Genomic DNA, 23,776 nt, shown 5'->3' with positions numbered 1-23,776 from the left:
TATGCCTGATTCTCTGTCCTTTTAGGCATTCATATTTATTCAAAGAAGTGACGTAAATTGACGTCTTTGAAAACCGGACTCAAAAGTCCTGATTTAATAGGAAAGACACTATATGGACAAAAATATTGGGATATTACACCAACGGGGACTTTAATGGCAAAGAATACATATATATTAATATGGAATTTCCACTCTTAAGAACCTCCACTCTTTTGAGAACAATTTCCACAAAAGTGTTTATGTGGGATTTTTTGCCGATATTCCAGTACAACATTCATGATGTCAGACAGGCAAATTCACTTCATCCCAAAGGTGTTCGATGAGGTGGAGGTTCTGTCAGTTTCTTCCACACCAAACTCATCTTTATGGACCTTGCTTTGTGCACTGGTGCAGCGGCATGCTGGAATGGAAAAGTGTTCCTAAGGATTTGGACGCATAGCATTGTTGAAAATGTCTTTGTATGCTGAAGCATCGCCCATCAGACTGCCAAACAGAGAAGTGTGATTTGTCACTTCACTTCACAGGTTTTTACTGCTCCAGAGTCCAGTGGCAGCATGCTTTACACCACTCCATCTGACTTGGCTTTGTACTTGGTGATGTGAGGTTTCCATGAAGCTCTTTTGCCTCACCGTTTTTGTGCTGATGTTAATGCCAATGGAAGTCTGAAACTCAGCTATTGAATCAGCAGAACGTTAGTGACTCTTTCGTACTATGCACCCACTCTGTGATGGAGTGATCCCACCCTGTGCCTTTACATTGTCTTCTGTTGGTCCTAAATGCTCCAATTTCCCAATAATGCTGCTTACAGTTGACCCCAGATTAACTAGCAGTGATGAAATTTTACAAACTGACTTGCTGCAGGGGTGTCATCCTGTCCACATGCCGTACCACATTCAAGAATGTGTGGTTAGGTGCTTTATTTATATACAACTTTGATCTGATTGAAACATATTAAGCAATTAAGAGGTGTGTCCCAATACTTAAGAAAACTTAAGCTATTTCTTGTGGTTTATAAACACATGCAAAGACCATAACTTATCCGCACCATCTGAAGAATATCTTCAATCTTCAGCTGGGCATCGTCCTGGTCATCTTGAGAAAGGGCACTGGGAAGAAAAAGCCAACTTCCTTTAATCAGCTTTCATGTTTGCCTTGAAAATAAAATCTATGTTTATTTAGAAAAATTATCTTCATTTATATTGATTTCAATGCTTTAATTTTATGTGTGAGAAGTTGTGCTTATATAACCTGCCTTAGTATGTTTGCTGTGGCTTTCCTCTCCTGGGGAAGAAGGTCAGGGTCTCTCAACACCTCCTCTAGCAGGCAGATCACACCCATCTTCAGCTCTCCATTCATTTCGAAGTCCTGAAACCCACCACACACACACACACACACACACACACACACACACACACACACACACACACACACACACACACACACACACACACACACACACACACACACATAGAATCATGATCCACAAACATGAGAGACCTATGATTAATTTAAGCAAAGAACAACAAAGACAGATGGTAATCAAAATCAACAACTGGGTGAATCCAAACTCATTTCCTTGATATATCAAGGTCTTTATTTAATGCAGATTATTCTAATGGAGAATCTGTGCATAGACTGTAAAATATATTACCAATCAGTATCTTTGTGGAGTTTTCTTTGCAAGCATTTGTTGTCAGAGAACATATTTTGAATTAAGCATATCAAATAAAAAAGACAGAAATGTTGTCAGAATCTACAAAGAATCGTTCAAACAATTTGGCAAATCAAGAGAACAAATTAATAAATCGAGCACGTTCACACCATGAACGATATCTATAAAGATATTAGCGTTCACACCAGCAGATTATATTGTCTGTTTATTCCAAGAGCACTTTAAATTCTCAAGCTCATTATTGCATGTTTGATTCTGACTGGGTGTCAATGTTTTTCACCTGTAAAACATTCATCAGCTGGAACAAATCATCCTGAAAGTGATTCCAATGATATCTTTTCTCTGCCCCTTTATCGTTATAGCTGTAGTGTGAACTATGCTTCTCTTTAATAATAAGAACGATATTTAGAACTGTATCTTTATTGCCCTTTTTATAGAGTTCATCCTTGGTCTAAACAGGCCTTTAGACAATTAGCTTTAAGCTAATTTGTCTGGTTTTAATGATGTTTTTTTTTTCTTACTGAAAAACAAGAACAAAATACAGATTCATAAATGAGTTGTATGCAGTGTGAAAGTGTTGGTGTTTTAGATTGCACACTCTCCATTAGTGCTCATCAGAAGCCGTACTACCTCAGCTTTACAGTTTCCCAGTGCACTAATCAACAGCTAACCCAGCCTTTCTTCTGTCTCTCTGTGCCTGCAAGCACTGCAGGTGGGTGGCTAATCTCTTGTGTCATAGTTAAAGCATTCTTCAGTTCTGGCTTCATAAAGCCCCGCATCTATTAAACAGTCAGGGTTCTTCACTGTTTTTTCTCCATTCACTTTAGATTTATTGCTGAAATAATTTGGCCATCGGGACCAAATCATTCGGCCAGTTTGATCTATCCATGTTCATACAATCTGTGTTTAGAGCACTTTCATCTGCCAGTTTTGAGCTTACTAATACATTCGTGATCCTGACATGAAAAATGTAAATATTCCTCTGCTAAGGGACAGTCATCCAAAATAGCATAAGTGACATGATTTAAACAAACCAATAAATTGATACATAATATTCAGTGCAGCCTTTCAAATGCAAATGCATAAAGCACTTGAGCGCTTGTGCTGTGTTGTACTCAGAGTATAAGTACTCTTATGTTTGATATGCTAGACTGTAGTTAGCATAATGGGCAACTCACTTGCTTATTCCTGTTATGCAGTACATTTTTATGTCCCCTTTATACAGTGTATGTCTGGATAAAACATTACCTTTTTAAAGTTAACTTTCCTAAGATATATGTACCAGATACCTTCCTGCAAATAGAAGCTTTAAAAAAAAGAAGCAGGACCAGATCAGTTGAACCATTTTGTGAGGTTTCTGCGCTGGTACTGGCCCGGTTTTACAGACAGGGCTTAGCCTAAACCAGGATTAAGCCATAGTTCAGTTAGGACATTTAGGTAATTTTTTATAAACAGTCTATGTTACAAAAAACCTGCTTAAGTTGTTTTGACATGGCTTTCCCAGTAGGGGCTTTTGAAAATATATTATTTTAAATTAAAAAATTAGTACCAGATAGCAGCTGTTTCAGTTTGTCAGTTAGGGTTAGAAAATGGTATAAAAAAGGAGAAAGATAATGCAAACATCTGATGGAGGCAATGGCAGTGCAGGGTCTCTGGGCTAATTAACCGTGCAGCTGAATTCTCAGCCCTCTAATTCACTTGTGGGGGTTTTCAAAGAGATTCAATAAAACCGTCCAATAGATCCAATAGTGATTTACACTAAATCATTTTACTGTACCAATTTACTGTGAACACTAGATAGCTGCTTATTCAAGTTGTGTCCCTAGAGTAACAAGAAAGACCCCAATAGTACCACGGTAATGCCATGATTTATTAAATATAGTATCATGTAAGTGCTGTTATGAAAATAATTAAATAGAATTACTGAAATACAATTTTACTAAACATAAAAGAAAGCTAAATGGAAATCTTACTAAATAATACTCAAATAACAATGCACTATGATAAAACTTTTAAGTGCTTTTGAGCAACTCCCTACTATTAGCTGAATATTTCAGTTCTTCTCCCTAGACAACCCGGTTATTTGTAAACAATCCTCTTCCCGCGTTTCTCTCATCCGCATCTTTCACCTGTGCAACCATAAAGGTCACTTCTAACAAGCTCTCTCTGCGTGAGATTGTCAGGCTGTTCTTAGAATAAAATGACAAAGAGTTAAAACAGATCAATGCAATTAGCCCACACTTTGCCTTTACTCAAACAAAGCTAAGTAAATTGAAAAATAGCTGCTTATTTCAGAAGGCCATTATGAGAGACTGTTTCCACTGCAGCAGATAATTATGTTGGCTGTGTGTGAGTTCCTGTGACTGTGTGTGTGTTTTGCTTCGAACAGTTGTCAATATTAACGTTATAATATCCTATGCTTTGACTGAAAAAGTTGGCAGGGCTTGAAATTATCTTTTATCTCTATAAGTTAATGGGCATAATATAATACAGATCAATATGTAGACTATGGCTTAACAGCTAAAAGCAAGCCAAGTACCGCTGAAAATACCTGAATCAATAAAGATACAAGTGCACAGAGATAAACAGTAAGGCCATAAGATGCAGTAAAGCAGGGGGCAGGATCGGGAAAGGTCCACAAACCAGGTCTCGAACACAGGACAGCTGAAATGCAACGGTGCGCTAATGCTTTTTTGGTTTTGTTTCTTACAAACACACAGCTTTTCCCTGTAACACACAGAGAATTGTGCATATTGATAGCACTCATTCACTAAAGAGGGTTCAGTGATGAGCAAATGATATAATGCAGAACCTATACTAAAATGTGTCTTAGAAATGTGTGTACACAACAACCCTACATTATTAAATATCCACCCCAGATTTTTAAATCTTGATAAATGATGACCCCTTTATCAAATAAAGCCAGGACCCTCCCATGATTGTCGATTGACACTGGTATCCCATAGAAAAAGTGATTTTTTTGAATGCATGTTTGCAAATTGCCTTTACTAATAATGTGCTAGTTAGCAAGTTTCACACTGAATGCATCTAAATGCAGCTGAAGTCTTTTTTGAGAACGACTCGTTATCCCACTGAAGAGAGAGACAGGGCAGGATGTTGTTTTACACTACAATTGATAAATTCTAACCAAATCATTATTTTTCATAAAGATCCTAAAGAATCATATCAGCTTTTGGGAAAATGGGCATCTGATGACAGAATGTGCATATTCAAAGTTATTTGTATCTCCTTAAAAAGTGTAACACTGGCTTTTCAAAACGACAATCAATAATATTAACTCAAACTATGGCTGAGAACCACCTCTAGAATGGAAAATGTTCAAGCAATCATTATTCTTTCAAATCCACTTGGTTGGATGCTGCTGGCACAGAAATTGCACAATTCACCTTTAATAGTCTCTCTTTCAAGAAATGCTTTTTGATCCAATACTGCTGTGGTAATTAAGGTTTGGTACTGTTTATGTAAGGTAATTGGTTTTCTTTGTGAAAATAACGTGGAAATTGTGAAGAGGTGTTACGCTTCCTCTGCCCTGTAAAATATGAAGCCCGAGGGTTAAGCATGTGTTCACTGCCGAAGTCTGAACGAAAATGTAAAGGTGCTGATAAAATATCAGTTAAGCAGCAGGGAAGGAGAATGAGAGAGAATGTGTCATCTGCTGTTTGTTAAGGCAAAGTCATTGAAATACAAGCAGCTACAGAAGAACTGATGCTGATGGACAGACCTGCGAGTGTTTGGAAACCCAATGGCGCAGGACATTCAGGACTCTGTTTGTAGCCGCACGACGTATAATGAACTCCTTGTCACAAGTCCGCTCAGAATTGTTAAAAACTGCAAAGGAAAATATACACCGTAAGGGTAATACAAGCAGGCCTGTTATATCCTATCTGAATAGAGATTAAATGATGAACAGCTTACTCTTTTATATGATATATACATTGCCTTTCAAATAAAATATAATTTTTTTCACATATTTAGATCAAGCTATGATTTACTATTTTTATCATTTGTTATGCTGATCATAATGTTTGTTTACGCAGATAAGAGCATTAGGGTTTTTTTGGACAGTTTATTATTCCTTAATTCAACATGTAAATCTTGAGCCTGCTATTCCTGTTATGATTTTAAAAATCCGTCAGGGTCTACAGCTTTCTGAGGTAAAGGACAGAGCATATCCCGGGTTGTGTGAGTGGTGCAGTGTACCTGGAGGGCTGCTGTGTCCAGCTGCTGCTGTGGCGATAGCAAACGCAGAGGCTGGAGAAACGGAGCAGCGCGAGTTCTCAGATGACTGGACTAGAATAAAATAATATGGAGAACAGATTTAACAATGATAACATTTACAAAAAAGAAAAGAACAGAATCTGCCAAAAAGGGTGATGGCACCTACAAAGAATCAAGTCGCTCAAAAATTCTTTCATTATTTACTTACTCTTGGGTCTTTTTTCTCATGGAACACGAATAATTTAATTTAAGTTTATTTATTTATTTTTTTAGGCTGGACCTCAATAACATCAAATGTAATTAGATCCCAAGCGTCTCCATGGGGGTCAAACCTGCACCATATCCATCATATTTGGTGAATCGTTTTACTGAATAATGGCTTCATTTTCAGTCTCTTCATCACACAGAATTATAGGATGAACTACTTTATTGAACTACTTTTACATTATTTCTGTCCACTGTAACTTGCTAGTTCCTGATCACTATAAACGTATTGTATGAAAAATACTAATGTTAATACCAAAAATGTATTTTCAGCGTGTGTTCCACGGAAAAAAAAAACAACACAACATGGGTTTGGAATGGCATAAGGGTAAATAAATAATCAATGGACGTGTAATACGGTATACTGTATATACTGTACATGTAGCAAAGGCATAGCTCTTCTCTAGTATTTCTAACAGTCTAGTGTTTCAATTCAAAATTAAAGATATTTTTGCAAAAATTCCCTTTTCATTAAGCCAGTAACTGAGTGAATGTATGGAAAATGCTTTTCACAGAAACTGAGAGAGCAGACACAGTTATAAACCGTACTGTATATCTACAGCTAATTGCTTATGTTGAACGAAATGAAGATGCTAACGATACCCAATACCAACAGTCTGGATGGAACCACAGCTGCACCAATCAAAACCACTTATGTGTTGGTGGAAGTCCTACATAATTTACTCCTGTCCCAACTCTTCCAATATACGGCTTCATTTAATGTCATCCAAACACAATATTTGACTGTTTCAGATCCAAGACTGTGACTGTGGCCGTTCAGTAACAGAAGTGGACTTTATGGAGTGTGTTTCTCTTGAGCAACCAGGAATGCCATATGCTTTTTTCTCTAAAGTGCAAATTGAAAACACAAGACATAAAACTGATGTAAAGACCAGTATAAAAGCAACTGCATGTCTCATTAGCTATTTAATACATGCAATATGACTTTACGAAGTTATCTACTTGATATTTTATTTATTTAAATATGATTAAATGACTGTCAAATCTTCATTTACACTTCCCCATTTTACAGAAAAATATTGGAATGAAATTGCTTCATTCAAATAGTATATATATATATATATATATATATATATATATATATATATATATATATATATATATATATATATATCTTTCTCTCTGTAAGTAATAACCTGTCACTGTGTTTGACTCTGAGTTGTTCTCAGAAGAGGCCTGTACTGCCAAGGGAGCCAAACAGACATGCGCACGCTTACCTCCTGACTGTCTGTAGCGGAGGTGGCGTGGTGTGGAGGGCGAGCGGCAGGGAGAGATTTCTCCTGGTTCACTGCCTTGTGGCGACTCTGGAATAAATTTGTCCAAAGACACTGACTCCAGCACAGCTGAGGGGAAAGTCAGACCCTTTATTAAAATGGATCATAGAACCCCTCCTTGAAAAATAGATGGTTCTAGGGCAACAGCTCTATAAGCAAACAGAGCAGGGATCAGGGAACAGCAAATAACTATGGCCAGGGAGTTGCTATCCGGATGCTGGGGGTCTGGGTGGTTGTTACAGATGCAGTGATATGAGAGGGTGCATGCTGGTTGCAAACTTCAAAAAGTCAAAAACAGCCAACTCTGAGCAGGGTTGTTACACAGCCCTGTATTCTTTTAAAAGAATTCTGTCAAATTTTACCTAATTTGAATGTTTGTCAGTGTTTGGATGTGGCAAAACACCCACTGATGAAGCAGAAAACATCTGGCTCATGCTTTTTCTTCTGTCACTAGCCATATTTCTAACTTTGAAAACAGCTGTACCCTGGCACAGAGGACGATGGGAACCATGTCTTCGTGTCATTTTCCTGGTGATTAATGAATGACACTTGACTTCATGGTCTTACAAAGAGACTGAAAGAAAAAATGCTACAAAAAATGCGTATCATATTCTGTGAGAAACTGTGATGTACTACAGCAATAAGCCACCGAAAATTAAGTAAAATAATAAATAAGTAAAAAGTTTTCTTTTCAGTAAATATGATGCAGGGGTGTTACAGTTAAACTAAACTAAAGCCATACAAATTTTAAATATAAGTAAAAAAGTTCAGCATGTTGCCAAGGAAACAGTTCAAATTTTTGTTTAATTTAACTAAATAACTAAAACTGAAATAAAATTTAATAACTAAACTATAGACTATAAATACATATTTAAAGCTAAAAATAAATAAAAATTAAATTATTATATTGTAATTCAAATTGTAATTAACATTAAAATTAAAATGGAAACTAATTCAAACTGTTAATAAAAACTATAATAATACCTCAGTCTACTAATAATAACTACTAAAATAATTGCTATGTGTATATGATATTCTGGTACAATTGGAGACATAATGTACTCTCTCAAAACATTTGACTTTTATAAAAGAGGCATTTGTTCCCTGGCAATGAGACAGATTATCTCGTCACTGAGATCAGAAAAACTCAAAATGACAGTAAAATCAAAAACAATAACATAATCGCATCATTTTGTGGTTATTTTTTTAAAGAGACATTGATTAGGCTGAGCAATCCAGAATAGATCCTCTTAGCATGGTTTAATGTGGCTCATCTGATGCAGTGTTAAAGCTTACTTTTAGTGCTAATGGTTCACAATAAGAACTCAGAATGTGTTGGATTTTATAGCAGAAAGAGAGAAAAACAATATAAGCGCATCTCTTTGAAGTAGCAAACACAAGAAGCAAACTATCATTTTGCACACCACACATTCTAACCAAAGTCACTTAAATATGCCCATTTCCAAAACAAAAAACAATACTTTGAATGTTTCTGAATAAAACAAGCTCTTTATCATTTGGTTGCTTTTCAAACATGCCTGCTTCTCATTCCGAGCTGCCTGGTTGCCAGTATAACCACAAAATTGTGGGTGTTTCGCCAAATATCTCAAGTCTTCTGTTTTGCATTAGGGAGGCACACAATGCAAGCATGTCTGCATTTTATTTGCGTGTGGATTTTATGTGGAGACAGGAGAATGTTGGTCAGACTAATAGCCTATAAAAGAAAATAACACATTTGTTTGGCCGTCAAGTTATTATAATGAAGTGGTTTTCAATGTTATTTGGAGCAGTTGCAGATATCTTTCCCACAATATTTGCTCTGCCAGTGACTTCTGGGAGTGGAGTAGATGAAATTTTGCTTTAAAAAAGCAAAAGCCAGCCAATGAAGTTTGTACTCATGAGCATCCATGTTACCATCTTGTCAGTGTGTTGACCTACTTCCAACATCCCACCACCGCTCTATTCTAAAACCAGTGTCCTGCCTACAAAAGCATCCCAATGAGAAAACATTTTAGATTAAAAAAATTTAATTATACTTAATTAGATACATTGTCTTAGCTATGTTATAATCCTCTTATGTAAGCCTCCTTGAAAAGGCAGTGACAAAATGCATTGTCATAAGCTCAATGCGAAGTAAATCCAAGATGGTGGATGTACCAGTAACTTTAAATAATAACTTTTAGATTTTGTTTAGTAAAATCAAGTAAAAAAGTATATCACTTTAAATAACCAAACATTTGTGCACTATATGTATTATTGTGCTGTTAGCTTGGCAATAGGCTAAAACCAAACTGTAGTGTGCAACAATGTCTGAAACGTATTTTTCCTGCTGGGATTATTAAAAAAGGCTTTGATAGACCATGTCACCTTATCACAAATCCATGAATCAAAGCAACCAGCGATGACAAAGTTACAGACTTTGATTTGGTGCAAAAACGTTTTTGAAAAACTAAATGCCTTTAATCAGGGAAAGAACAGACTAACTAAAAACTATCAATGAAAATGACTTATTTAAAGATGTTGATCTTCATGGGATGCTTCATGTGAGCGTTCTTTTGACACAGTTTGCTTGTTTAGATTCCCAGAATTGTGGAGGATGGTTTGTAAAGCCAGTTTTTCACCTTAAATTCTGTTGCTGAACATGATTATTTAAAAAAAATAATAATAATTTGAAAAATAGTGGACTGATGGCCTTAAAGGTAAATACCAAAAATTAACAACCTTAGCTTGTAGCTAACAATAGCTTTGCCTTTAATGCTTTATAATGGGGTGCCCAATCCTGTTCCTGGAGATCTAATGTTCAAAACCCTAATCAAACAAAACAGAATCAGATAATTCATATCTTCAGGAAAATTTGGTAATTACCGACATGTGTGTTGGATTAAGGTTGCATCAGAACTCTGTATGTAGATCTCCTGCAACAGGATTGGGCACCACTGGTTTATAAGTTAAAAATCCCTACAAAGGAAAATGAAAGGGATTTCTACTTCCAAAAGCCAGTGGTTATATTTTGACTTCAGTGTGCTTCCAAATCATGGGGTTCCATATCAATGGACACCATGGAAGGCAACTACTAAAGCAGGCAGTAGACAGCAGGGAAACTCCTTAGGTTTTAAAACACAAAAAGAAAAAGTCTTTTCTGCTCACCTCTCCTGATGCTGCGGCGTAGTTTACCGCAGAGGGCGTCGATTCGTGGCACCTCTGCATTATCATCTGGAGCTCCAGGGCTCTGTTCGGGGGAGGATGGACTTTGTCCTCGGCTAAGATCCAAAGGGGGCTTGTTGTTGTTGTTGGACGGTGGAGGTGAGATGGTGGGGTTGGCAGAAGTTGGACTACTGGCAGATGATGAGGTCGAAGACAGATCCAGGATGCCTACTTTTGAGCCAATAGGGGAATTAAGAGAAAGTTTCCTGGTACGAACAGGAGAGGAAGTACGAGAGGGGATGGAGAGAGGTGGAGGCGACGAGAACTTGCGACACAGTCTGGGGGATTTGTCATTTACGTGGTCCCCGCTGCGGTTGTTCTGGTTGGTGGCGAAGAAAAGCTCCAGGGATCTGAGTTGTGGAAAGAACATCGAAAGATAGGGCATAAATGGCATGTTCTGCGCCCCATACTTGCATGCTCCACTAAATACACTCGTCAAACAGTTTCTTGGTTTAATTCCGGAAACACACAAGGGGTATTGAATTGCTTTCCGAAATTGAGAACAGCAAGTAACAAAGCAGGTAAACACTGCAGATACAGATGCAAGATGTAAAATCTGCAATGGATGTCATCATTAGTGCAAATGCAGACGTTTTGAGAATCCAGGTTTTAAAGGGGTCAGGAAATGAGAAACCAAATTTCCCTTGATATTCTGACATTTAAGAGGTCACTGTACCATAAAAACTTATATTAAAGCCAGTCCGCCTAAACAACAGCTCATGGAATGTACAACTCTATGTAATAGTGTGGCTAAGCACAACCTCTTCAGAAGAAGATCAACATCTGCTTCTACATTGCTGCCTGTTTAACACAGGCCTACTCAGAAACCATAAAGATGACACAGAAGACATCAAGATGCTGTTCATGACTTTGAATTGCCTTCCTTCTCATCCAAACATCAGGAAAGAGTGGATAAACTTAGTGGATGCTGTGCCAGCTAGTTTGGATACAATAGAAATGTCGCTGCACTGCTTTTATGACGTGGTCAATATTGCTTTGTCGGTTAAAGTGATCGTTGAGTATTTATGTGCTTTTAACCTAAATCACAGCAGGGTTCATCTTAGTATAAGCCAGTGAAAGCAGTGGACATTTACTTCCGAGTCTACAGTCCTTATTCAAACAGATTCAGATGAAGGGGGTTTAAATCAGAAGAGAAAATAGCCTATTATTTCTTAATGATGTTTTTTGATGTAAAACATGTATAAGTGGATCTCAGAGAACAATACAAAAACCATAGGCAGTTCATGACCCCTTTAATAAAAATACATGTTTGTAACTTCCAAAAAGGCGATAAAGACTCCTAAAAATAAATACAAATTGAGTGGAAAATGTGAGGATACAAACTAAAAAATGGACAGATATAAAAGTGAATGGGTGACAGAGAGATGGGTTTGTTACTTTGACTGATCCAGTGCTATCTTCCTGATCTTCAGGCTGTAGTCTGGGCAGATGGATGTAATGGACAAGCGGTCAAATGAGTGATACTGGACCCTGTGTGACAGCAAAGTAGGTGTGGGAATGAGGAACATCAGAGACAACACATTAACGTTGCACCACTCACAATGCATGAGGTACACAGGCTTCGGCACAAGCATACTGAACATTCAAGGAAAATGGAGGAGGAATAGCTGAGCATTTTAAGGCTTTCTGAACAGCTTTTAAGGTAAAGGTTACCAAGAGTGCACTGATTTAACTTGGCAGAACAACTGCTTTTGGAACACAAAACATTCTTCCATTTGAAAGGACAAATGTATTCAGAGATAAATGCCCTACTCACTCTCGCTCACAGCAGTGTTTTAGACGCATACACCTAGTTGTTTCTTTCACATATTTCTATCGCACAGAGCATTTCGGCGTGAATATATGTCATTATTTCAAAAGGATTTGACAGGCCACATTGTAAAAAACTGACTGTGATCCAACACGTTTCCAGAGACAAGCTTTTTGCCTGTCTACATAAAATAAAAAACTGCTGTGTGACGTAATACAGTTACAGCCAGAAGATACAGAAGATATTTTATACAGAAGATATTTATGTGTAGCAGGACCAGTGAGATCTCTTTATGGCCACTATTTGTGATTTCTTCTCAAGGTGCTTTAAATAAAATTTCTGATTCCTTTAGAACTATAGAACTGGCTGTAATCTATCTTGATACTATAAGAATCATTGAAACTTCTGTAATGATTTTAATGTCTGTTTTGGCTAATTTGGTTAAAACAGATGTTAGTGCCTCTGATTAATTCTTAGGAAGTAAAAACAGTATTAGAGTTGATTTGTCAGTTTGAACTGTATGTTTCAATGAATCAGTTCAGTTTGATTGATATCAAAATGTGTTTGCATAACTTTTAACCCTTTTAAGAGCTCTATTACCTGACTGGTATGGATGTAAAAGGCTTCTTGTAGATGTCAGCCAGTTTCTCCATGACCACGGTGGCGGTGGTGAAGATTCGGTAGGTGTGCAGGAACGTGTTGAGGAAGTCTATGGAGAGGAAGCGCAGGTCGGTCAGCCTCTCCAGCAGCCTCTCCACGCTGGCGTAGCGGATCTGAGGAACCTTGCAGGAGTTGAGCGTCTTACTGAAGCAAATGTCAACATCATCTTTATGGAGACGCGCATCGGATCTAATAAGGAGCACAACCAAAGCATCTTTACAGTCTGATGAGGCATCTTTACTACATGATGATGATATTATGAAGCATTAGTGGGAATGTACTGATATTACGGTAACATTATACAGCAAGGGTACATGAATTACTGTGAACGATTATCAATTAATGTGAGAACTAATGTTTTTCAGTAATTATGATCTGAGTTATCAAGCATGTCCATATATTCTTCATAGTAGCCTGCAGGTAAATGGACAGACCCCAACTTTGAACACTCACAGCACATAGCATGTGAATTCTGTTGACATCAAAATCTAGCAGCCATCATTAATTAAGCATTAGTTTCTCATGGTATCATCATTCGTGTGGCCCCTCAACTAAACTGGTGACTTTCGAAATACTGAATACCAGTATGTTATTAATGATGCCCTATAATTGTGAAATAACATGATTATGAACATGAAAGTTGAAGCTTTTGCACACAATGTGCACAAAAGCACTTTGAACTTAACTTTCTGCTTTATTCCTAAACAGTATAACCCAGTAAAATCAACAGCAATGTCTAGAAAGAGAAGGAATTCAGTACCATGAACTTGCAAAGTGATCTCATTATATGCATGTATTTTATGTAAAATGTGGTTCTACAGAATGTATTTTAGCACAAAATGCACAGTACTCATATATTTTGAGTATCTAAACAAACCAATCCTTATGTATTTTCAGCATTTCAAACTACAATACTGACACTGACAATATCTAAAAATGAATCCTTATGAATATTCAAATTGCTGACACTAATTTTGAAGAATACAACTACATAATGTTAAACAAGACATTTGAACCTATAAAATGAATAACATTACTGCAAACGTTTAACCCTTTATTATCATGTGATATCTACAGGTTTTACAGCAGGAAAATTTAACACTCATTGGCTCTTGCCTGCAGAGACATATATACACATACACATATATGAGATGTGTTTAAATGACGCGAGTGTGCCTTCAGGGAGAGAATAGGGATAAAAATTTGGCTAATATTTTCAGCAACTGACAACTTAAATTCTGCTCTTCACCTCATACAAATCTACTGTATTCCAACAGAGAGGACTGCAACTGCAGCATCATTTTGGTACAGAATTTTTGCAATAAATAAATGATTGCAATTACACTTATCTGTCTGTCATGTTTTTTTTAATACTGTATAGAGATAGCTAGAGAACAAAAATAAACTAAAAATAAATAAGCACAAACACAAGGATCTACCATCTTTTTAAAGATAGCTGAAGCTGTAGACTTCTGCAACTAACTTTTCAGTTTCAAAGAACCAAGTCACCACTTTAGTTGAGTGGCCACACACATGAGGAAGTCACAATTCATGAGAATTTATGTATTATAAGCATAGACTTATCCAAAGTAGATAGTAAAGGCTTTTCTTTCTTTCTTTCTTGTGAACAAAGAAAACATCACAATCATGTGTAATAAATCATAAATCATGATGATGTACCGATCTTAGTTAATGTCTTAATGTAGTTCATCCATAAAGTCATGAATGTGACTTCGAACTTATGTTCGTTCCTGATAATTAATGAGATATTACTGCATGAATTTATGCATGAATACTGCAAGAATGTATGCATGAATTCATTTTAATTCATGTACCATTACTGTAAAGTTTTATCCTCATTTTTCCACAAGTAATTATGGCTAAATATGTTAACTAGCTCAAAACAAATGTAGAGTTATAATAGTAAGATACATGAGATTTGTGGTTAATTTGGATTAGCAGCTTTATAGTAATCTACATGTGGAATATTAAAATGATTGAAACTCAGATCAATATTTCATATATATATATATATATATATATATATATATTGCATGCATATGTTTCAAGATTCATCCAGCTGGGCTGACTGTACATTTACATCATAAAATCTTTTATTTTAAATTAATAAATAAATACATACATTCATTATTCTTTGCTTATAGCCTTTTTGGCCAGTGGTAGTCAATCACATGGACAGTTGCACTGAAAACACTGTAATGCGCCCTGAACTGGTATTGCCAACATATTTTCCAGCAGGGAGGGAAATTATTCCCGGTTGGTTGCCCTTATTGTAGTGTGCTCACTGTCACTGCAGTGTTTAGCTTGGACAGATGCGTTTGCACATGTGCAAGGAGCCAGCACTCAGGGCTACAGTGCATGTTCACTGGGCCAGCTGATGCTTTTTGTGCACAAATTTTGAAGGATTCATTTAATTTCAAAACAGTGATTTTTGGCTAGTTGAAATGATATTTTTAGGTATTTGGTCTTTTACAAAATGCAAAAACAGTGACTCAAAACAATTAGGACGCACATTATTTCACAATAAACAAAGGTCTGACTTACTTGATCATGTGTGGCACTGTGACTTTTGAGTTCTCCTCAAACACGCTGGTCATCAGGCCATTACAGCGGATGTTATCAATGCACTATATAGAGCAGAAATTCAAATGAAGAGAGCGATCAAACCAATGAGCAGAGAACAAAGGGCAACATAAGTGATCCAGTTGCTAAACACAAACTGTATCCAGTCTTCTTTCTTTGAGACTGAGGGATTCAAGGACAGAGAGATGTCTCATGTAGGTACAAAGTGATCCCCTTCAGGAACAAGTCTCAACCTCATGGCTCTTGGTGTGATGTTTCAGTGAGGTGGGTGTTAGGTATTATTATTATTGTTTTGTTTCTTTTAAAGGCTACAGGGAATTTGCATGGTTCAGAGAAATTGCACAAACAATAGGTGAGGTGTCAGGCACTGTTATCTTTATATTTTTTATTACTATGCCTTTGTATGCCTATAATCAACTAGAAAACTATAAAAAGACAGGGTCGTGTTTCATTGAATATAAGTAATAAAGCAAGCTAGATACTAAAACTTCATCTCCAGCATGTGCGTTAACAAACATGCCACAACACTGATCAAGTTTATCAGCAAGCATATACAGAATAATAACTATAAATACATATTTTTAGCACCAAATCAGCATATTACAATTGTTTCTGAAAGAATACATTACAAATTAAAATATGACTGTAAAATACATGTTCACAACAACTGTTTTATGTACAGTGCGTCTTCCTCTGCATGATACTACAATTAAACACATGATACTGCAGTGAATGTGTATCAGAGACTAACACGGAAGACAAGAAATATTATTTATTTTTCATCTTATTTGGGCACAAAGTATTGTTGCTTCATAAAACTGTGGTTGAACCACTGATGTAAAATATGCCCTGCTATTTGAGTCAGATTTTTCAAATTTCACCAAAAATATCGTAATTTGTGTCCTCTTACGGGTTTCGGGCGAGTAATTCATGACAGAATTTTCATTTTTAGGTACACTAACCTCAAACTTTTAAATGGAAGTGTAAATGCTAAAATACCCACGAGCAGTTGACTGTAACCATGATCTGTAATCTCTCACCTGGCTGATGTCGCTGGTCCAGGCTGCTTTCTCCTGACGGGATGGTGCCAGTAGCACCACAGTGAAGGCAGGAGCATCTGAGGGCTCCACCACAATCTTAAAGTCCAGGTGACCAAACACCTGCCCTGAATTCTTGGCTAAAAAAAGACAAAAGGTTACAATTAAACACAAATCTTGCTTAAAAATCCTCACTTATCATTCCTGAGGGACCACTCTTGAAAACAATGGCAAATAAAAACGAATTAAATTCTTACGCTTCTTTGGTGTACAAAGCTAAGACCCAAAAAGAGGAGAGAATTAGAGGCTAAAGTAACTAACCTAGAACATTTACACAAATAAATGCCAAATCAGAACAACTGGAACCAGCCAGAGCTAAATCAAATTTGGACCGTACTGAGCATATTAAGAAATTAATGTTTTTTAGTAAGCGAAAATATTACTAGTTCAGAAATAAACCTAGCCATTTGCTGGCATATCAAGCAGTTAGGACCCCAGAAGGCAGAGTAACCTTAGATTCCCATGATTATTGATGCCTTCTGAGCAAGATCTACCTTCCTACCTTCCTTCACCAAGGACGAAATTTGGCTAACTATCAAGTCCATGTCCTCAAACAAAGCTCCGGGCCCAGATGGGTTCCCTCTTGAATTTTATAAGCAATTCTGGCAGGATATCAACCCAATCTTAATGCCTGCAATTAAAAACCTTTTAGATTTAAATTCTGTGCCTAATTCTTGGCCCTCTTCCTTAATCAGCCTTATTTTGAAAAAAGACAAAGACCCCTTTGACTGCTCCTCTTATTACCCAATTAGTTTATTTAATATAGACTACAAATATAGACTGTGGCTAAAGCAATGGCTCAGTGCCTTGAATACATCCTTACTTCTGTAATTTCACCGGACCAGACCGGGTTTGTAAAGTTTAGATATGGCTCTGATAATATTCGTAGATTGTTGAATATCTTAGATTATATACATATTACTAAGGATACCATGATTATCTCACTTGACAATGAAAAAGCAATTCAATAGGGTGGAGTGGGCCTTTCTTTTTGCCGTAATAGAAATGACAGATTTAGGTTTAAATGTTATTCATTTGAGTGTACTCTTATATTCCCAATCTATGGCGGTGGTTAATATGAACCGGCTAATTTGTGATAAATTTCCTGCTGATAGAGACTGCTGCCAAGGCTGTCCACTCTCACCTCTTTTATTTTCTTTATTTATTGAGCCCTAGCTGCAACAGTCAGGGCCAGTACGAATTTACTGGCCATCAGAATTGGCTCTGAGGAGCATCATATCTCCCTTTATGCCGATGACGTATTATTATATTTCAAATACCCCGAGAGTTTTGTTGACGCAATTCTTTCCATTATTGGAGAATATAGCACTTACTAAGGGTACAAAATTTATTTAAATAAATCTCAGGCCTTTTACTTGTATTCTCACCCCGAAGCCACTTCTGACTGTGCGTTTCGTTTTGCTCCCTCTGGGAATAAATATTACGTCTATTTATTTAAAGCTAATTATACACAATTAACTTCTAAAATTAGTCAGGACATGTACATTTGGTCAAATCTCATTTACTGGTAAGATTAATGTAATACGGATGAACCTGCATAGAATTTTTTATTTTAAGGTTTGCCCTGCTATTTAAGTACAGTTTTCTTTAAAAAGTTAAACTGCATTTTATCAAAATTCATTTTGAATTAAAAGAAAATCTAGACTTTAAGTATAGGACTTTTTTAACACCAGTCCATCTTCACAAGATTTTTCCTAGCGTTTCCCAGTGTTGTTTCAAATGTCTAATATTGGCACTTTGATGCACGTGTACTGGGCTGTGAAATGATCAAGGCGTACTGGAAAGAAATACACAAAATTTTTCAGAAGATCGTTGGTAAACCTTTTGAACCAAGTATCTATATCTTGAATATATATCTATAATGTTTTTTTCTTCATTGGTGCCTTCACTGACCTCTTTAATTACAAACTGATGGATTATTGTATGACGGATGATTGTTTATGCTAACATAAGACACCTACATTACTGTCTAGTTTTTGTAAATTCATAAATAACAATAATAATAAAAAAACTAATTAAACTGAAGGGATCTCTTCTAAGTAACACAATAATGGTGGTGATGTTTATTAAATAAGCTCTTAGGGACCATATTCAGGGATCACGAGAGGGTCATTGTGAGGTAGCTTTGAATTAGCCCTTGGGGCTCTTTCCATACCCTCAAGTGGATAATCAATCCATGACAATTATCAGCTCAGCCCATTTGACATTTAAACAGCAGGTAGTTAGGACTCTTTTCTGACCTGTCTATAATAGTTAATTAACCTGCAGTATATGAATAATGGCCAATATATAGCTAATGATGCATGTCTCCACTCATCTGCGCTGATGTGTTTGAAAATGTACATCAAAGAAACAGGCTCACCGTCTTCATCGTTAGCATCAGGCTCCTCGATGAGAGTGCACTCAATCAGGGACAACACACCACCTTGCTGCCAGAGTCAAACCATTAGGTTGAGAGGTTAATCACAAAGGAAGGGTGTCCTGATATTGATGGTTTGTTAGAATGATGGCTTTGTCATGGCTTTCATATACAAAGGCATTTCAAAGGTGTTTTTCAAAAGCCTTTGTATAGTGCTTTCTTGCTAGACTGTTAGTACACAAACTAAATAAGGGTGTATTCTTTTTTTTTTTTACATTTTCCTAGTTACATCTATTTAAAGCTCACTTACGTACTCAGCTCCAGAAATTGTGGCTGACAAAGTCAGTTAAAATAGTACAAAAGCATGTCACAAAGTGTGAGAGGAGTAATAAACAAAAAGGGTTTTAGGGAATGAGGGAAGTGTACAGGGGAAACTTAAACCCCATCACACATGATTAACCATATCAAATATTTGCTGCCAGGTTTCTATGTTAATGATCTTCAGGGGTTTGCTTTCTAATCCCTACTCCCTAGCTGCCCTGTCAATACATTCAACACAGAACTGAAGACTTTTTAGTGACTGGTGTGCGGTAAAATTGCATTTTCATTGCATGTGTGTCACATACTTTGAGCAGGTGAAGTTTGCCTCCTGAGCTGCGTGTGCAGATAAGGAAGTGCTTGGTGAAGAGGAAGCACTGTCTCTCCCCTTCCTTTTTGAGTGAGAGAGAGCCCAGACGCACCTTACTGAGCTTCCCTCTTTCCACTGAGGGCAGCTGGATCAAAGAGCCTGGGAGAAAGACACAAGATAGTGTAGAACTAATAATAAAGTGACACAACAAGCTGAGACAGCAACAGCAGCACAAGTGATAAATGAAGATCAAAGACACTTTCATCACTAAACAAAAGATTACAAGAACAAAGAGAACATGGGAGATTTTTAATCAGTGACAGAAATCATAAGGAATCATATTCAGAAATTATAAATCAGATTATCCCATTTATCTAAATAAATTCATCTTAAACTTAGAGAATTCAAGAGGAGAAAAAATCTCTTTCCTAAGGCCACATTTCAAAAGCTAGAGAGACTAAGACAAGAAATCAGTTTTGTTATTGCAAAAAAAAAAGGATTTACAGATTTACAGAAATTTTTGTGTTTTAGCAGATTTTAAATGTTAGCATTGCACAGTTCATCACACACAAGATGAACGATTATAAATGTATGATGAATGATCTTAATTATATTGCTAATTATTATACGTGGGCAGTGACAAAGCAAACAGTCAAATCAGTGTTCTCTGTTGCTCATTTTTTCAGAAATCAGCATCTTACATTAAAAATATAGGACTTTAGAGACTACGTTGCCACAGCAGATGTATAAATAACTTTTTAAAATTAAATGTCACTTTTTGTGTTGCGCCTTTAAGAATCATCCACACTACATGTGAAATGGAAACTTTTCACATACAGGACACAATTTTTCTGCACAGTTAAATTTGAACTTCGTCATTGTTTAGTGACATTCAGTCTCTTTGCAAAGCCCGTGTTGTGACAGGAATCGGGATAAATAATAAAATAAACGGTATAAAATAAAATAAATTAATAATAATAATCAAAAATGAAATAAAAATAATAAAATAAATTAATATGTGTGGATGTAACACATAAGTCATAATAATGATAAATCCTCTCACACTGACTCATGGAGCTCACACGTTTTAAAATCACAAGAAAAATCAACAAAAGAAATTGCTTTTCCTGTCACTCATTCTACCAAAGAACTTAATCATGGTGAGATGATGTCATTTCCTATTCCATACATTCCATGAAGAGACCCTCCAAGTGCTTGTTATTCCTGGTTTTCTGCTTCTCCAGTACAGGGCCGGATTCTAATACATTATAAAACATCTCAACTGAAAACATCAGACACTCTGTCAATCCTGGAGACAATGCTGTCCAATTGTGAAACCATGAATAATTCAGAGCCAGAGGGGATCAAACCGAAACTGTCGCTGTCACTCATGTGCTGTCTCTGCTTAAGGCAGTGTGTCAGGCAGGTGGCAGCTCAAGGTGTTAACACGACTCACCTTGTCTCACAAACGTCTGGCTGGTGTCAAGGAGGATATCACAGCCCTCCACGATCATGCGCTCAATAGCCAGGTTCTTACGGATGTTTTCTGTGTCACTCACTTCATCGTGCATCACCCTGGAACAATGTGAACATGACACTTGTGTCACAAACTGAAACGTGAGAAATTCACCTTCATACTTATTGCTATCTTGGTTCTCTGGCAAAGCTGTAAGTGAATATGTCAGGGTATAAGGAGCAGGGTATAAGATGGTTTATTTACAACTACTGCATTTTTACAGCTTGAACTACCCTATGGTGAACTACCCTTTAGGCTTTTTGTTACACAGTACTGCGGTCAGGCAAATGTTTTTGCAACAACGTACAATGCACAACTGTTTAGGGAGTTCGTCTCTCAGGGTGGTTTCCTTACCTGGAGAGTTCCTCCAGTTTAGACTTGGCAAACTCCAGACTTTTCCTTTCCACATGCTCATGAGGCGTATGAGCCAGTAGCTCATGGAGAGTGATGATATAACGAGGGATCTGTCAATCAATAGCATAAAGAGAGAAAAATTGTAAAGACTGAACGAGTTTTCAACAGGCCCGCACGGAAACTGTGCCCACAGAAAGTCTGTCTATCAATCAAGTTCTATACGTCCCTCACCCGTTACATGTTTCGTACTCGAAAAATTTGATCATGCATGTCTAGTACTCTCTGTCTAATGTAATTCTACATATTTCACCACAAAATGTTTGAATGTTTGAGGAATTGAGATACATCAGACTTCTGCAGGTGATAAATGAGGCTCTTCATGAGTCAGTGTAAAGACCTTGCTCAAATGGTTTGTGGAAAACAAATGTCTTATTTGTAAAAACACCAGCCTGCAATTCCCAGTGGCAGTTCAATTAATTGAACAAATCAAGCTCTTCAGTGATCAGTCTGGAATCGAATGAGACACTAATGAGAGTGCAAGAGTGGCACCTGAAACATGGGGTATGTGAGGAAGGTTTCCAGCATTCTCCCCTCACACGCAGCGTTCGATTCGTACTGCTTCAGGAGTTTGTCGAAGTCCCGGTTCTGCTTACAGTTGGCAAGAACCTGAAGACTGTACTGATGGTTCCTCACAAACTCCTGATAGATGTTCAGCATTGGCAGCAAGATATCAAAGAGATCCGCTAAAAAGGAGAAAACAACGTCAAAGTCATTAAAAAACGTATTCTTTTATTCACAGTGGTGCTTGAAAATGCTTATCTTGGGTTTAAGATGTTGGCGGGTTTTTGTCTGGCTTTCATTGTTGCAGAAGTGTGTGTGTCTGTACACGGTGAGATAGGAGAGAGTCAGACGTCATTGACGGGTTTGATTGAGATGCTGTGCGTCAGCGGAAACAGCTTGTCCTTGATGTTAGTGTCACCCTGCAATGTGCTGTCTTTGTTGATGGGGTGTTCTGAATAGCTGCTCCTGAGTGCGGTAATTAGCTTTCTGAGAGATAAAATGTAACAATCATGACATACCTAGAACCAGTGTGGGCCAGTTTGCTATCCTCGCCTTCAATCCCTGATGGAATATTTCATGGAGAAACATGATTGTCTCACTGAGGACAAAAAAAGAGTATATATCAACACAACAAATATTTAAAAGGATATTTCAAAATGTAAATACCATGGTCAAAGCTTAACACTGAGCTTTTGTCAAAGGTGGAATAAAAGGATTTATTTAGGTTTGAAATGATCAGCACATTTGAGTGGGCCAGTTTTACTAAGCAGGGTAAATTTGTGCAAAAGACCAGATACAGAACACAGAGGACTAGAAATTTCTGTGGGTGATTTGCTAACAACATGCAAATTAAAGAACACAGACATAACATCTCATCCCAAACATCACATTCCAAATAAATTATTATGTGTTCAAAAAATCCCCTCCCTTCTACCACATGCTGTCTGCGATGCCCCCTCCTATATAGCAACAGCAAGTAGTTTAAGACATGCTTTTTTGTGTGTTAAATAATGGCAAAAATACCAGTGATGTGACGAGTGCAAACATTTAGAAATCTTGTTGCGTGTTTAATTTCAATGCTGTCCTCTTATAAATGTTTTGTATCTGAAAGGCAAACTGCAACTACAAATGCATATTCAACAAAATCAGGCTGTGTCCACACCTTTTCAGCACTAATTTGTCACCGAATGTCTTTAGTAAACCCTGACAGTACTATTTTAATGCCAAAACCTGGCTCTGTGTCTCTGTTGCAGAAGGATACGGATGAAATCAGCATGCAAACAAGCTGTCACAACACTGCAGTAATTATGTGTCAACACTGACCCTGGTTGATCTGGGTCAGAGGCTCTCTTGTATACACTTTTTACAACCCAGCATCATTGGAAAAAACGTTCCCAGTTCGTAATTTCTGCAAAATGGCATTGTTTTTTTTATATCTTATATATTTCCTGACACTTTCAAAGTGAAATGTCCAAAGAGGGGCACTAAAAGTACACTGAGTTTAATCTGAAAAAAACCCATTGCGAATATG

At 37.0% G+C, this 23,776-nt stretch overlaps 1 protein-coding gene across 5 annotated transcripts in view; it reads right to left on the bottom strand.

Annotated features, from left to right (window-relative positions):
• The window catches only part of rasgrf2b (Ras protein-specific guanine nucleotide-releasing factor 2b), a 52,959-nt gene that overhangs the window by 6,058 nt on the left and 23,125 nt on the right, over nt 1-23,776 (bottom strand). The window contains exons 6-21 of one of the 5 annotated variants that reach the window (XM_043239619.1): nt 22,764-22,843; nt 22,234-22,427; nt 21,685-21,794; nt 21,271-21,389; nt 19,813-19,973; nt 19,190-19,256; nt 16,750-16,886; nt 15,671-15,753; nt 13,046-13,294; nt 12,073-12,165; nt 10,618-11,024; nt 7,414-7,539; nt 5,894-5,983; nt 5,415-5,521; nt 1,253-1,365; nt 1,046-1,106 (exon numbers count right to left, since the gene is read on the bottom strand). In XM_043239619.1, the coding sequence (XP_043095554.1) occupies nt 1,046-1,106; nt 1,253-1,365; nt 5,415-5,521; nt 5,894-5,983; nt 7,414-7,539; nt 10,618-11,024; nt 12,073-12,165; nt 13,046-13,294; nt 15,671-15,753; nt 16,750-16,886; nt 19,190-19,256; nt 19,813-19,973; nt 21,271-21,389; nt 21,685-21,794; nt 22,234-22,427; nt 22,764-22,843 (2,197 nt within the window). The remainder of the gene's footprint in view (nt 1-1,045; nt 1,107-1,252; nt 1,366-5,414; nt 5,522-5,893; nt 5,984-7,413; nt 7,540-10,617; nt 11,025-12,072; nt 12,166-13,045; nt 13,295-15,670; nt 15,754-16,749; nt 16,887-19,189; nt 19,257-19,812; nt 19,974-21,270; nt 21,390-21,684; nt 21,795-22,233; nt 22,428-22,763; nt 22,844-23,776) is intronic. The other 4 variants (XM_043239621.1, XM_043239622.1, XM_043239624.1 and 1 more) reach the window with 4 other exon arrangements.

The sequence above is a fragment of the Puntigrus tetrazona genome, chromosome 5 (assembly GCF_018831695.1).
Source record: "Puntigrus tetrazona isolate hp1 chromosome 5, ASM1883169v1, whole genome shotgun sequence".
NCBI classification, from domain to species: domain Eukaryota; kingdom Metazoa; phylum Chordata; class Actinopteri; order Cypriniformes; family Cyprinidae; genus Puntigrus; species Puntigrus tetrazona.
The sequence above is the reverse complement of the archived record's forward strand: the minus strand, read 5'-3'. Positions and strand labels throughout refer to the sequence as shown.